Source organism: Corylus avellana, chromosome ca4 (genome assembly GCF_901000735.1).
Source record: "Corylus avellana chromosome ca4, CavTom2PMs-1.0".
Taxonomy (NCBI): Eukaryota; Viridiplantae; Streptophyta; class Magnoliopsida; order Fagales; family Betulaceae; genus Corylus; species Corylus avellana.
In genome coordinates, this window is record NC_081544.1 from 5,801,820 (window position 1) to 5,816,808 (window position 14,989).

The 14,989-nt window shown below is 35.4% G+C and overlaps 2 protein-coding genes across 2 annotated transcripts; both read right to left on the minus strand.

Annotated features, from left to right (window-relative positions):
- Nucleotides 1-5,495: 5,495 nt before the first annotated feature.
- Nucleotides 5,496-10,228, minus strand: LOC132179740 (protein N-terminal asparagine amidohydrolase-like). The gene is made up of 9 exons (XM_059592506.1): nt 10,124-10,228; nt 9,444-9,629; nt 8,368-8,432; nt 8,150-8,249; nt 8,005-8,043; nt 7,711-7,902; nt 6,737-6,915; nt 6,455-6,574; nt 5,496-6,009 (listed from the first exon to the last, which is right to left on the minus strand). Exons 1-9 carry the CDS (start codon nt 10,169-10,171, stop codon nt 5,904-5,906), a joined length of 1,035 nt encoding a protein of 344 aa, XP_059448489.1. The 5' UTR covers nt 10,172-10,228; the 3' UTR covers nt 5,496-5,903.
- A 3,713-nt stretch (nt 10,229-13,941) lies between these two features.
- Nucleotides 13,942-14,989, minus strand: LOC132177928 (dehydration-responsive element-binding protein 2A-like). The gene is made up of 2 exons (XM_059590404.1): nt 14,958-14,989; nt 13,942-14,374 (listed from the first exon to the last, which is right to left on the minus strand). Exons 1-2 carry the CDS (start codon nt 14,987-14,989, stop codon nt 13,942-13,944), a joined length of 465 nt encoding a protein of 154 aa, XP_059446387.1.

Here is a 14,989-nt window from a genome sequence, read left to right on the forward strand (position 1 = left end):
CTACTGATAGTAGTATGCATGATTGTCTGTCATAAGGTGTAAACCTTAATCTGTTTTGTTCTGGGATTTTCCATTCTATTTTTATGTTGGGAGTGCACCAAATCCTGCAGTTGAGCAATTCCAATCTCAAAATTGGTTTTTCACGTTGATGTTGGTCGTGGTGTCCAATGGTTGTATGAGCAAAGGCATTCGGTTGGCTTGTAAAAGTAAGCAAGAGTAGACATATTTTGTTCAGAATACTAAATGTGTCTCAAATCTTTCTTGACACAATAGCTCAGTTAGGTAGAGCAACGCACCTCCACTTGCATTTATCTTATGCCATTGCTTCTCTTAAAGTAAATATTTATCCTAGTTCACCTGTATCTAAGACATCTATTTTGATACTAATTTGATGTTCGGTATTTGTTTGTTTTCAGGGCCTCATGATATAGCATAACAACATGAAAATGTGGTGGATTTGCACATTTGTTGTTGGTTTACTCGAAGACCAAATGATCTGAACTTTCTTTAAGAGTCAGAAATGAAGAATTTAGGATGTTTTGGATATTTTTGCTGGCCAGAAATGTATACTTGTTGATATGAACTTTCTATAAAACAGAAATGTCTCTAAGACCATCATTGCTAGCCTTAGATTGCCTATTCCTATGAGACAGTACGATTAAAAATTAGATCATTTGTTTCTTTTAAATTTGTTCTATTAGACGTTTCTTAACTCATGTTGTATGATGAATTCAACCATGTATGCATGCTTGTAACTCGTATATATATATATATATATCATAAAATCAAAATTGGGCGAATATTACATCTATATATAACAAACATCCAATACATTATAATGAGTGCAGGAAGTTCAAGTTTTTGCGAGTAAAATAGTACACACCATCCCTTCTATCGGTCCATTCACTTATTTATTAAAAAATTGTTTCAAGATTAGGAGATTGAGAGGGAGAGAGATTAGCCATTTGATTTGATTATGACACAAAAATGGTTTGATGCGCACCTCCAAAAGAGATGCAGTGGTTGATCATAATTCTTAGAAAGTGGAAAGAAGAGAGGTATATATTGAATTGCTGTTTTTCTTTTTAACAAAATTGACATATTATACATGTCTTATTTGTTTGTTGATCTTTAGTGACCTTGTCGTAATTTTCTTTTACTTTTTAATTTAAATGTTCAGGTCTGCAACTGTAGGTTCCAATTTGTATGTTTTCAAGATACTTTGGTGACTGCCCTGTAATTACTGCAGAAGGCAGAACCCATCTTGTGACAACTTACATTCTTGGGGATGGGATATATATATATGATTAAACATATGCTGCTTGTTCTTTTTTCCGTTGTACTAAATTAGGATAAGGTTCTCTTAGTTCCATCTTTTTGGTTTTCATAATGTTTTCCTTCTCTTATTTGTGAAAATGCATACCATATGGTAGTACTTGTAACATTAACAGAATTTTTAATGTTGCTGGAAGTAAGCTTTCCTAACATTAACAGAATTTTTAACTGAAATAAAGGAGTTTTTTTTTGAAAAAAAAAAAAAAAGTCTTTAAGGTAAAAAACTGAATTTGTATAGAACTGAAGAAAAAGAAAAGAAAAGAAAAACCCCTAGAAAGAGAGAGAGAGAGAGAGAGAGAGAGAACATGAATAATGAAATTGATTTGTGACTTTATTCGGAAATTCAATTGCATGGTGCCTTCGTTACTATGTTTTTCCTAAGTTATGGACTCTTGCTTTGCCACAGTTCCAGAGTGGTCCTGTAAGTAACCGCAGGGATCAGAAGAATCTTGTCTCATCTGGATGGGGTGATGAGTCTCTACTGTCAGAAGACTCTATTAATCCATATTATTTTCCAAACAATTATCAATCATACAGTGAACAAACTTGACAAAATTTGGTAAATGCCTGTAAGATGTAAATTCTGACACTACTTTCCAATGTGACTTAATAATTTGCCAAATTCACTTTTTTTTTTTTTTTTTGCATAAAGGATTGAATGAGGATGTCATTGATTATGATCTTCTTGAGGACTTGGTCTGTCATGTTGATGAAACTTGTGAGGAGGGTGCCATACTTGTATTCTTGGCTGACTTGGAGGCTGAATTGTTGGTGGGTGGAAGGACTATTTTGAGGGACTCTTTTGGTAACCTTAGGATACCTTTGTAGTCCTTTAGTTTTTCTTTCTAGATTAGATTTCTTTCCTTCTTTGATCAGTAACAAGACTTTTATTTTATCAGGAAGAGAGTTCTAGTGTGTACAAAAGTTCTCCCAAAGGTTAAAAGCATAATGGCTACTTAATAGGCATACATTGTTGGAATGATAAGGTATCTCTAGGAGATAATCAAGAATTCCCATGATCAACTCATATTGCAGTCGAAAGAGTTATTGAAGAAGGTTCTAGAACAATGATTAGATTGTTCTCTGTTGACATTTGCTTTTGTAGTCTGCATGTAGTCCTTTTGTACACACTTTGTTTGACAAGGAAACTATGCCGTGGTAGTAATTTTAGTCCTTCCTTTGACATTTGATTTTACCAAAGTTCTTGACTGCTGTTGCCCTTTGTTTGACTCCTTGCGCAAAAATTACATATAATTCTCTTCAATATCTTGTGTCTCAGGTCATTATAGCCACAAACATTGCAGAAACCAGCATAACGATAGATGATGTGGTATATGTCATCGACTGTGGAAAGCATAAGGAGAATCGTTATAACCATCCGAAGGTTTGCGCTTTTGTATTTTCTGATGAATGATCTTTGAATAAGGATGGCAGTTGTATAAAGTTATATCTTCCATATAATTGCCACTCATGCACATTCAATGTCTGCATGAGCTACTTAAAGAGGGCTTCTATAAAATGTGGAAATTTCCATCTTGCCAAAGACAAGATCCTTGTTCTGGCATTCTTCCTTGCTATTGTCTAGATCTACTCAAGAAAGAGAACAATTTGACAAGAAAAACCTACAAGATTTACCAAGTACAATTTTGTTTCCATGTTTTAAATAACTTGTATCTTTGTATATCAGTATCATCAATTGTATTTTGCTTGTAGCATTTATATGGTTAGGTTTGCAAATCTTTTTTTTTTTTTTTTTTTGATAGATATGCAAATCTTGATAGCTTTGGTGCTCAGCATCTGCATGCTTTAACTTATGGATCCACCACTTGCTAGGATTAGTGTGCATTTGTAATTGATGCAAGTCTGTTAAGGCCGAGAAATTTTATGTTGCATAGGAGGTGTGCACTTGATGTTTAGAGGAAGCATAGAAGCTAGAACTGAAATAGACACACCCACCAGAGGAATTGTAGATTTAACCAACTGGTGTTGTCCCATGATGTACATCAGTTTTAACTAGCAGGTAGATGATATAAAATGGATGCAACTATGTATTACATAACAGTTATGTAAGTGCTTCCTAGCTACCACATACCGAAGGCAGCTGATATAATGGCTCTCATATAGTTTTTGGCTGTCCTTTGCATTGAAGCCCTGGTTCTATTAACATTATGGTCAGCTTACCATAAGGACATTCATAAATTTAGATCTTATGATTCCAGCAGTTGACATAGATCCACATTTTCTGTTCTACGTCTTTTAGTACTAGTCTAGTATTTGTCTTGAGTGAAAACAACGTGTGTTCTGCTAGATCGAAGGGTTTAGCTGAGCATGATGTCCTTGGTTAAGAAACTCTGTAGTTATGGGTGGGTTTGGATACAAGCTTACCCTTTTTTTCCTTTTTTTTTTCTTTAAGGAGTTGTATTGAAAGTCAATAGAACTTGCTTGTGGTTACAACTTACATGCCAGACAATTACTTGGGCATTTCCTACAATATATACTTTATGTGGATTTTGCAGTGTCAGGCATGCTATAAACCAAAAAGAGGAGAAAAGAGAATACCATTAAAGGCTAATTTTGTCTGATCAACTTGTGTCTTGTGTTACCTTAGACACCAATTTGAGGCCCCTCTCCTCCTGACTTGAGTTATCTCTGTATACCTTATTATTTTTTTAAGAAGGTTGGGGCACTTGAAGGTAATGAATGAAGAGCTAGTTGACACCTCTTGGGCATCATTTGGCGAAACTAAAATTGTTGGTGGTCATTAAGACAGTTCAGACACCTAAATCATAGTCACAAATACACCTGTACCTTTCTTATACGTGTAAGGAAATGTATTAAATAGGGAAAACAACTATACCCCAGAAAACACCAGTGTTAAGGAAATGTATTAAGCCTGACCTAGCTGCATAAAGCAGCAGTTACAAGTAACATTAACCAGACAAGGGAAAACTACTACAAACTCTAGTACAATATTATGCTAGTGAAATCATTATAAGACCAGAAAACAAATTAATATTCTCAAAAACACATAGTTAGGGCTCGAATGTAGAATGATATTGCTGCCTTGGTCTCTATGACCACTGTTTTGATCGGTTTTCTGCATTTCTGCGTGCTACATAGCCTCCTTCTAATGGTGTTGGTTATGGCTTGCAAAATAGCCTCACATCCTCGTGCTCATTTCTGAACATTCTGTCATTTCTTCTTTCCATAAGTAGTAAACTGCTGCTGAATTCATAACTCGATCTGCAGATGAGAGTAACTTCATCCACCTTGTTGTGTGCTGCCAACTCCTAAAATCTCAAGGAAGATTATGTTTTGTTTAGCACATTAGAGCTGATCATAATCTGTCTGGGAAAGTATAGTTGAAGAATAAATGGTCAATATTCTCATCCTCCCTTGTAACCTTTTCCCGCATTTGATTAGAAAAAAAAAAAAATGGTCAATATTCTCCTCTGCCTTGCTGCACAGGCTGCACAGCGCACAACAATAGTTTCCAGTATAAGCAAGTAGCTTGCTTGCGTACTCAATTTGTCATGTATATCAGCCAAATGATAAAAGGAGAACCGAGGGATGGCTTTGCTGTATCACACTAGGTGTCAGGTGAGGCCATTCCACCCTCTTCTTCCTGGATCTTAATTCTTCCCACGCAGATCAGATAGAGTATTTCCAATCTGCACTATCTGTCCATATCACCTTGTCTTCATGGTTTGCACATGGCTTCAAGTCCCTAGGGGTGTTTTTTGGATTTCCATCCATTGAATAGCAGAGCCTAGTAGGCCATTTCCCATGTGAATTCTCAATTATGAGCTGTACCAATGCATTCTGTGGCTGGCTTTTGATAACTAAGGAGCATTTGAGTTTGGACTCTGCTTCCACAGCTTGAAGCACTCCTAGAACGAAGTCTATTTATCTAAATTAGTGTTTCGTGTTGATTAGAAGAGGTAATATCTGTTGTACACTGATTTAAATGCTAGTGTCAACGTAATGTTGAGGCAATTTTGAACTTAACTTCCCAGGTCCATGGTTCAAATTGAGCAATTACCATTTTTTTTATATATGTAAGTAATAGTACTTTTATTAACTAAACAATGGACACGGTACAGGGGATGCGTAAGTAGTACCCTCCAAAGGACTACAGCCTAGAATTCAAGAGAGCAATAAAATCTGAAATGACTGGCATTGGATGCTACCTAATGCAATCACCCAATCATATAATCTTTTAAAACATAGAGTTAAGCTGATTCAAATTCAGCTTGACACCATTAAGCTGATTCAAATGCTGAATATCTAAAAGACACCTTAATACATGCCATGTAGTTTGGACAACAGTTTGTTACATAACCAATTGCAGAGCAAGGCAATTGTGCTTATTATACTTGGCACAAGAATTGCAAATGTGATGACCCTGTAAAAAAACTGAACAGTTTACATACAAATGACGAAAATAAGTGTGCAGATAGCCATGATGTCAACCCCGACAGGAAAAATCAATTCCCAATGGTGTATGAACCACAAGATTACGGATTTCCGGCAATACCATTATTTTCGGAAGAACATTGTAACTATAATCAGCACTTCTTCCAGCCTCCGTCGCCGGTCCTCTCAAAGACTCGTGGCTGATTCATCGGAAAGGTTTCTCTCCAATCTGGGTGTTTAATCAAAAATTCATCCTTCCTGAAGAGGTAAAATAGAACACAATAAATGTAACGATATCACCCAATGGGTAAAGCATATAATTGAAGCAACCTGTAGAGGTGGTCATGAAGTCGGTATAAATATGCCAATCAACAAGCCAAAGAAAAGGAGTTCAAACTTTGTGGATTTCATGAAAATGAAATGCTTTCCTATAATAATTCAAGACTCTAAACCCAATACTTCTTCATCTGCTTGCTATCCTTTTCTCAGATAATCCCTGTGAATGGTTATCATATCAAAGAGTATCTTTGCATCCAAATTGCAGATTTTGTACTTTTAAAAACTGTGGCCACACCAGCAATCAACAAGTGGCAGCAAAGACATTATGTCCAATGCTCAAACACAAACCGCCCAAGGAATTGTGATTAACAAACCATAAGGTCATAAGAACTCTTAAATCAAAGCGTTAATTTAATTGGAGTACCTTCTTAAATTGTTCACAAAATCTGGGCCCTCAGCAAAAGGTGAAGTAGAACATCTAAGGAGGATTTCTGAATCGCGAAAATTTTGTCTTGACAAAGCCATATGGTTTTGGAGAAAGGTCCTATATCAGTAGAAAGAAGAGCACGTGGCATCAACAAATATGGAGAAAAGAACAAGGAACTACATAAACAAATAGGGAACTGACTATTGGAAAGAAATGAAGCCTTCATAATTCTTTGAGAGAGGAGATAATATAAGCTTTAAAATAAATGTAACAATTTACCAGTGGCAGGGAGCAATTCTGAATTGATCAGTTTGAGTATCATATGTCTCCAGTAACTTGCCATTCCAGCTGGGGTCCTCATAGGATGCAGTTACTCGAATTCTCCTGACAATTTCATCCGGACATCTTGAAGTTCTATCAAAACAGGAAGGGATAACTGATCCGGTGGAAGTTTCTACCTGAAAAAAGGGAGAAAAATTTTAGAATATATATTTTAGGATCTTGCTAAAGGTTCAGCCACATGTATATGTTAACCTATAAAGGCCGAACATCTTGTCATAAACCATAAAACCACACATGTAACAGGTTTGATAATTATATTCCTCATCACGCCATTAAGTCCATGCTAGAGTCCATCTCGGACATGTAACTAGTTTAGTGATTATATGTCCCCACCAAGGCAAAAAGTAGTCAATAACAAAATCTGTCTTGTATAATGTTGTCGATATAGTAAACTACTTGATTTTCAAAAGAACCTCCATATAACAGCATCTGTGTCATTTGTAAATATTTACTTCTAGTCATAATTACTAAAATCCGAATTCATATTTAGGTTCATTTGTCTGCAGTTGGATTTTTGTCTAGCTGAAACTTTACATGGCAAATCCACTAGAGCTACAGGTTTAGATTATAAAGTTTACAGCAGTGCAAAGAGTGGTATGCGAGTATGCATGCATTGAATATCTAAATAGCTGCCTTTTCTGTCACAATTCTCAAGTTTTCAGATTTACAAGCTCACTCCTAAGAACTTGGGTACAAGATTGAAGCTAGGGATGCATAGTTACATGTGCAGGTTCATAATTTTTCCCTAGACCACATTGATCACAAGGAAGACAACCAATATTTTGCTAAGAAAAAATTAATATTCCCAGATCGAAAAGAAAATGCTCCATTCCCTTCAAATAAAACTTCAGTCAATTTAAATGAACTCAACAAAGACAATAAGATATAAGAACCATAAAGTTTAATCTGACCGCTAACCCATTGAAAATGGGGTATGCATTCCCTTTAGAATCCCTTCTGGTGTTATGCCCAAGAACGAAGAAAGTCCAGATGTGAAACTTCTCCTGTCTAATGCACATACTTTCAACAATTTTGGCACACAAAGGATAGGAATAACCCTCCAACTTCGCACCACTTTTTGATCTAGTCCTAGAATTAGCATACTGCATAGAAAATTCAACAGAGTCAACTTCAGTTATTCTGACTCTGAGTGCATAACTACATCTCTGGAAAATCAATAACAAAGTAGAGGATCCCAGTCAGACATTAGGAGAAACATCTTCAAAACCACCGACGAGATGCACCTGCATGAGGTATTATGCAAGAATTTCAATCCATGAAGAAGTGATCAAGGTGAATAGAAGAAATCATCATTGAGAAACAAAACTTTAGGGAAATAAGGAAGAATACCTCCAAGTAGGCATCCAAGTTCTGACCAACAACAAGCGATAACATCTGAGAGAGGCCCATATCTACAATATTTGGAGAATCCATATGAGCAACCGAGGTCCTGCATGCAAAAAAAAAAAAAAAAGGAATCAGAAAAACAACACGAAGCACAATAAAATTTGATCCTAATTCATAAAATCTCCTACAAATTCTCTATCCCTGATATCATCAATTCTTACATTCCATTTTGCTTGTTGCGTATAACAAGGCCCACACAGGTTGTTGCTTCATCAGTGCCAACAAACTTTTCATGTGAATAGGGAAAAAAACATTAATGTTAACTGAAAAGAATTAGGAAAGAACAGCTAGAGATGCGGAGATGAGAATGAGAATGCTAACTGGCACTGAAGTGCTCTGTCTAGTGACAATTCATCATATGACAACATTTAAGGTTATTAAATAAAAATTCTATTCATAAAACCTCCAATTGAGTATCTAAAACTTAAAACTGGAGCCTTGTAAAAATTTAGTCAAAGGAAAGTTTCTATTGGCTTTAAGAAGATTATATATATATATATATATATATATATATATATCTTTCAGGTGGTTCACACAAAGAAGGTGGGGTTTTGAGAGAAAGAAAAAGAAAAATTAAAATAAGGTTTATTGCAACATTACAGAATGTACAATAAACATCTGAAAAATTTGTTACTTGCACTTCCAAAATAGGATCATTAGCCTTGTGTGCAGAAGATTATCAGAGGACTAGGAATAACTACAGAACATTCAAATTCAAAAAAGTAAAAAACAGCCATTAATTCTTCAAATCTTGAACTTGCATGAATGTGGTCGCCTGTCCACAAAACTCGGATAGGTACAAGAGTAGCCAGAGACTACATAAAGCATTATGATAGTCTTGCTTACTTAAGTAGACGGCATACAACAATAAGCTTTCACTGAAAAGATACCCAGATTAAATGGCTGAAATGAACAGATGGTTCAGATTCAGTATTAAGGTCTATGATCCCCAAAATTGAGGTAACTCCTTGTGCATGCTAATACAAGTTTTTTTTCTTTCATGCATATGGATGACCAAGATATTATACACACAACCAATTCTCTTAAGCAGGGTCAAGAAATTCATGTTGCTAAAGGAATATCTTGATCCAAATTTGGGAGAGGAGAGAAAGACTTCACAATTTGAATGACTCCATAGAATAATTAGGCAGATAAGCATGTAAAGGCTTACAATGTACTGTCATTCATGTCAGAAAATCACAAGTAATTTCCCAAGGAAATTAAGAAACAAACATACATCGACTAGTGCAGGATCTACAGTTGCATATTCTCTTTGGAACACATAAACCCATTTACTCTTTTTTGATCTCTCCTGGCTAGACTCTTCATTGACTGAGAATTTCCTCTCAGGGATGGCCTTGAGAGAATTTGAGACAGATACCAGAGTGGAGTGTTCCATCAAAGCAACCAGGGCATTACTTCCCTGTTCATAAGCACAAGAATTTTTGTCCATTACCTATTCACATAATATAACAAAGAAATTCTGCAAGAATGTCATATGATACGCAGGATGTACAGTCCTTCAGGAAATATTTCTCTATGAGAAAAAGTGATTATTTAGAATTTCATAGTTGCTCATTACACATCCAAAATGGTGAAACACACATACAGTAGTTGTATAATTTATTTTCTTTTTCAGATAAGCTAGCAACTCTATAAACGCATAATGTAGACAAGCATTTAAGTTGGTTAAAATTCTAAATTTTCTTGTACCCAAGGGAGAGAGATCATATAGTAGTGGTATAATTTATTTTCATTTTCAGATATTTTCTTGGCAGCCAAACTGATAAACGAAGAGACAAAAGAAAATATTAAACTGGGGTTAGCATTCTGCGAATGAAGCAGATGGGCGTTCGCAAAAAAAATGCTAGAAAAGAGTGATAATAAGGAAGGAAAGAGTGGAGGGAGAGAGAGTACCTGAGAATATGGGTCAGTAGAAATCGGGACCCCATCAACAAATATCATATGATTTTTTGGTGCAAAATGAGAGCAGGAGAGAAATATTTCAACGCAAATAGCCGATGATGTCGAAGAACATGGTGCTTATATTTTCTACGCTTCCACGACCACGAGCACTCGTTTTTATTTATTTATAATTATTTTTTAATCATTTTTATTTTTATTATTTTATTATTTTTTATGTCAAGTGCTATTTGTCATTTCTGCTCTTCTTTTAATAGCTATTTTATTATTTTATTTTTTTCAATAAAAAAGTCGTATCGGAGAATGACAAGAAAAGAAAGTTTCTTTTATTAATAAGAAAAAATGTGTTGGTATGAATAGTATGATAATATGTCAAAAAATAAAAATATTACCAAATAAGTTCAAACACAAAATTATTTTCACATTTATGTTGCATTAGAACACTTTTTAAACTACCATGCTGAAAACGCTATCTAAATTTTTTTATTAAACGAACCCACTATTAGTCTTTAGGGTATATAAAATTTTTGTGACGAGCAAAATTGATAAATAAATTTTTGTGACGAACTTTTGTTTGAAATTTTGATGGGAATAGTTAATCTACCGCAGCACCACCAATAATAAAATGACTAGTGCCCCATATAAGATAAATTCATGAGCCAACACGCCTTTGTAAATTGAGATATGATTCAGTATAATATAATGCCTACATTTTGCCAATATTTAGTGAGGGAGAGAGGATTGAAATTCAAATTTCAAATTTCAAATTTCAATCTTCCTTTTTATGTGATTGTGCATCCGTCATAAAATATGGGAATTATATTGCACTGAAGCATTTCTCTTTTAAATTTCTCATTGAGCTTTTTTTTTTTAAGCTTTCATTGCATAAGTTTATCGTGAATTTGAAATGCATTCTTCTGTAGGTTTTTTGGCCAAATTTAAATGTCCATTAAGAATCAAATTGCCACATACGCAGTGACAACACTAACACATCAACGTCCACTCCCACGTGTCACACTTGCCACATAAGCCATAAATTTTCTTATTTTTCCGATCGAAGTAATTGATCATTCAATTTTCTTCTCAAAACATAGTCATCGAATATAATTGCAATACTTGGATGATTAATAAACAATAGATAGATGAAATATGATATCCCCGTTAGATGTCATGCTTGTCATATATTCTAGTTGAGAAATTTTTGATGAAATACATCCAAATAAGTTTTAAGAGTAAAATATATAAAGCAATGTGAACAGTTGAGTAAAAAATTGCGTCACATTTTCTCTCTTTTGCTTAGATCATAACACACATGCCACAAACTTCAAGCCCATGAACTTGTAATGAAGATCAGATTAGAAAACTGTCTATGTGTGTTTATGTGGTCGGTCTTAAGATTTTTGAATTGGGGTTGCAAAAGAGGGTAGGAAAAAGGGTTCAAGAGGCTGTTCTTTAGCTGTGAACCTGCAACAAGGAGGAGGAAGGGGGGAGAGAGAACACTGCACACATGCCTCCAGATGAACAAAATACACTTGCACTTTTACTATCAACAATCTGATATCTTTTAAGTACAAATGAAGCATATCTTTTAAGATTCTTAGAAATTAATTTTCCTTACTAGGAGTAGGTTCTCCAATGCAGAAAGTACCAAATTTCCTCTCATTAGATTATCCCAAAAACAAACACACACAAGTAATAATTCAGAACTGTTCCGAATCTTTCTATAATACGCGTCAGCTTTATCGTTTGCTCATCCCAAAATCCACAAAACTAGCCTATAAGCACACATGCCATCACCTTTTCCAGTAAGACTTGACACATTCACTTCTCTGTGCAATCAAGTATGTTAAGTATCTACATGTAAGTAAAGCTTCAAGTAAATTCATTAAGAATCTATGCATGTTGCAATTTGTTACAATATGTTATGCAGGAAAGAAAGAAAGAAAAAATTGAACAAAAGAAGAAGGCAGCACATTCCAAATGCACAAGTATATATATATATATATATATATATATATATATAGAAAGTGGGGTGCAGCAGCATCTGGACCCGGCCATTCACTAAAAGCTTAAGCTATCGAGTGGAGAGGTACAAGTATATATATACCCATAACCAAGCACACACCCAATGGATGTGAGATTCATAAACATGTAGCCATGTAGGGCTTATATTACCCTCTACGTAATAGAATTAAAAACTTAAGAATCTAACAGCCCATCAAATTAATTTAATAGAGAAGAACATTAATAAGCTCCCTCCCTAACAGCATGCTGACTTGTGGCTTCATCAAATACCTATTTTCCCGATGTTTGTTCCTATACTTGGACACATTTTAGCACCTGCTTTTAAGTATGGCAATCTAATATTCTAAATGGCTGTCTCTAGATGTTGTGATGCTTGGAGTATATACGCTGGTTATTCTTTTCCATCATGTTCTTATTTTATACTAATATCCAATGTGCCTAGAGTACCCAAAATGTATAATACATGCTTTCCAAAGTTGGAAAAAATATTTTCTTTAGATAGTTTTAAGTCCTAGATACATATCAAGAAGTATCTGAGAATAACTGGTATATGATATAAATATGGCTCCCTTAGAAAAACTGAAGCTAGTTAGGTAACATATCAAAGGAAATCATGGCGGATGCTAACTTTCACCTCAAAGTGATTTTATGAAGAATAAAATTAAAGACCAACATCTAGCAGTTCAAAAAGATAAATATTTGATTATCTCGCTCTTCTATGCACAACAGCCCAACAAGAAGAAAATAATGCATGAATGTCTACCAAAAGAATCAAGGAAGGTAATCCTAGTTCCTTTCCTCTAAACTCAAAAAGAACCCACCTTAAAAGCATTGGAGATGGTGTTATTCATAAAATCAAGAACAAAGCCACCAGCTAACGTGCCCAATATTCCACAGACAATTGTAATCCCTCCAAAAATCAGATCTGCATTGCTCTGCAAAATTACCCAATTGCATATGGTGCAGCAAGATCACCAAGTTGTATCTTGGGGCTACAATGTTATCATTTAATAAGTGCATCTTATTTGCAGCACAGTTGCTATGTGCTGCAAATCTGTGATTTTTGTTGTGAAGGGATCACACATTAAAGAATCTAAACAAGGAAGAGGAGAAGCAGAAGTATATTTAAGCATGTACTAGATGGAAATTACTCTAAACCAAGAGATAGCAATTAAATAGAGGACCATTAATATAACTATGTATTTCATTGAACAAACATATATACTACAAATTTTTTTTCCTTTTTTTCCTTCTTAGAAATCATTAAACTTCAAACCCAAAACATTAACAATGTAGGAAGAGAAGAGAGTTGAACATAGTTTGTATTATGCAAGACAAGCAATAAGAAAAATACACAACTAAAACTTTGTTTATTATCCCGACCCATATCATTCATTTACAACGTGTAAATTTATATACCCCAAATCCCCAATCTAAAACCTATAAAGAATCACTTTACAGAGAAAAAAGAAGAAGTTCAAATTCCCCAATCAGCATGAAGAATCACTTATATACATAAAGCTATAAAGAATCAACTAAAAAGAATACAAATCAGCATATCTAACAAAATTGCCATACCCTCAAATGAGTCAAATCTGAAATATAATAATCACGAATCAAAGTATCCATTCATCCTTCTTATACTCCATTAACTAACTCCGGAAGGTGCCCCACATTGGTCGACTTCAAGACACCCCAATTTACCATCGTCGAAAAATGATCCCATGTTTTCAAAGAAATCATCGTTGACATCAAGACACCCCAATTGACCAATATCCTCGATGTCTTTAAAAAAGCTCTGGAAGATCCTCCTCAACAGCAGAAGATGTAGCAATGCTTTCTCCATCCTCATTCCTCAAGGGTATTTCAGAGTAGTTTGATGCAGTCGCTGAATCCAACCCTGCTGGAAAGTTGAGGCGAGCAAAAGAGCCGTACAGAATCCTTGCAGCTTCATCATAAGCACAGGCAGCTTCCACAGAGTTTGAAAAAGTACCCACCCAGAGCCTCTTCCCCCTGTTTGGCTTTCGGATTTCTACAACCCATTTCCCCAAGGTCCTTTGTCTTACTCCTCTATAAGTGCATTGTGCGTTCTGAGGCCCTCCCTTGCCTTTCATGCATCCTTTCTTAGACCCAATGGCTTGAATTTTACCAGATCGTTTGGTGTCAACATTGCACTCTTTCCACTGTGCAAGAGTCTCAACAGCTCGTGACTTCCTCTTTCTAAAAAAAAAAACCAAAAAGAAGAGATTTTTAGATCACAAGTAGCCATCTTTGAAAATTCTTATGCACATATTGTTCATCAGCAAAAGGCAACAATCAAGCAAACTGACTCCTAATACGAGAAGAGAACGAAACCAAAAATCCAAATATATAGACTGAGCCCTATTTTGGCCTTACTGTGGGCAGCCCAACCCAAGATCCGATCGAAGGGGCCTTACTGTGGGCAGCCCAACCCAAGATCCGAAGGGCTTTGGCCGCTAACCTAATATACCCATTACAGAAATTTGAAAATAACCCTTTCCTCACCACCGTAGAGGCGTAGATTACTACAAACAAGTCCATTACTACACAGACATGCATACTACACAGAAGGGGAGAGGTCGACCGCGATAACGGTGTAAAACAAAAAACCAGTGATGGCTAATATTGGGGAACAGAGTAATCGACCGACCGCAGTGGTTAGTCAAGGGAAAACCCAGAGATCAAACAAGAAACAATCCAGATCCAAAGATCAAACAGAGAAAAATCAAACAATAAAACAAAATCAAGGAAAACCCAAAAGACCCAAACACAGAAAAGGTACCTCGTAGTTGTCGTGGTCTCTGAAGACGACAT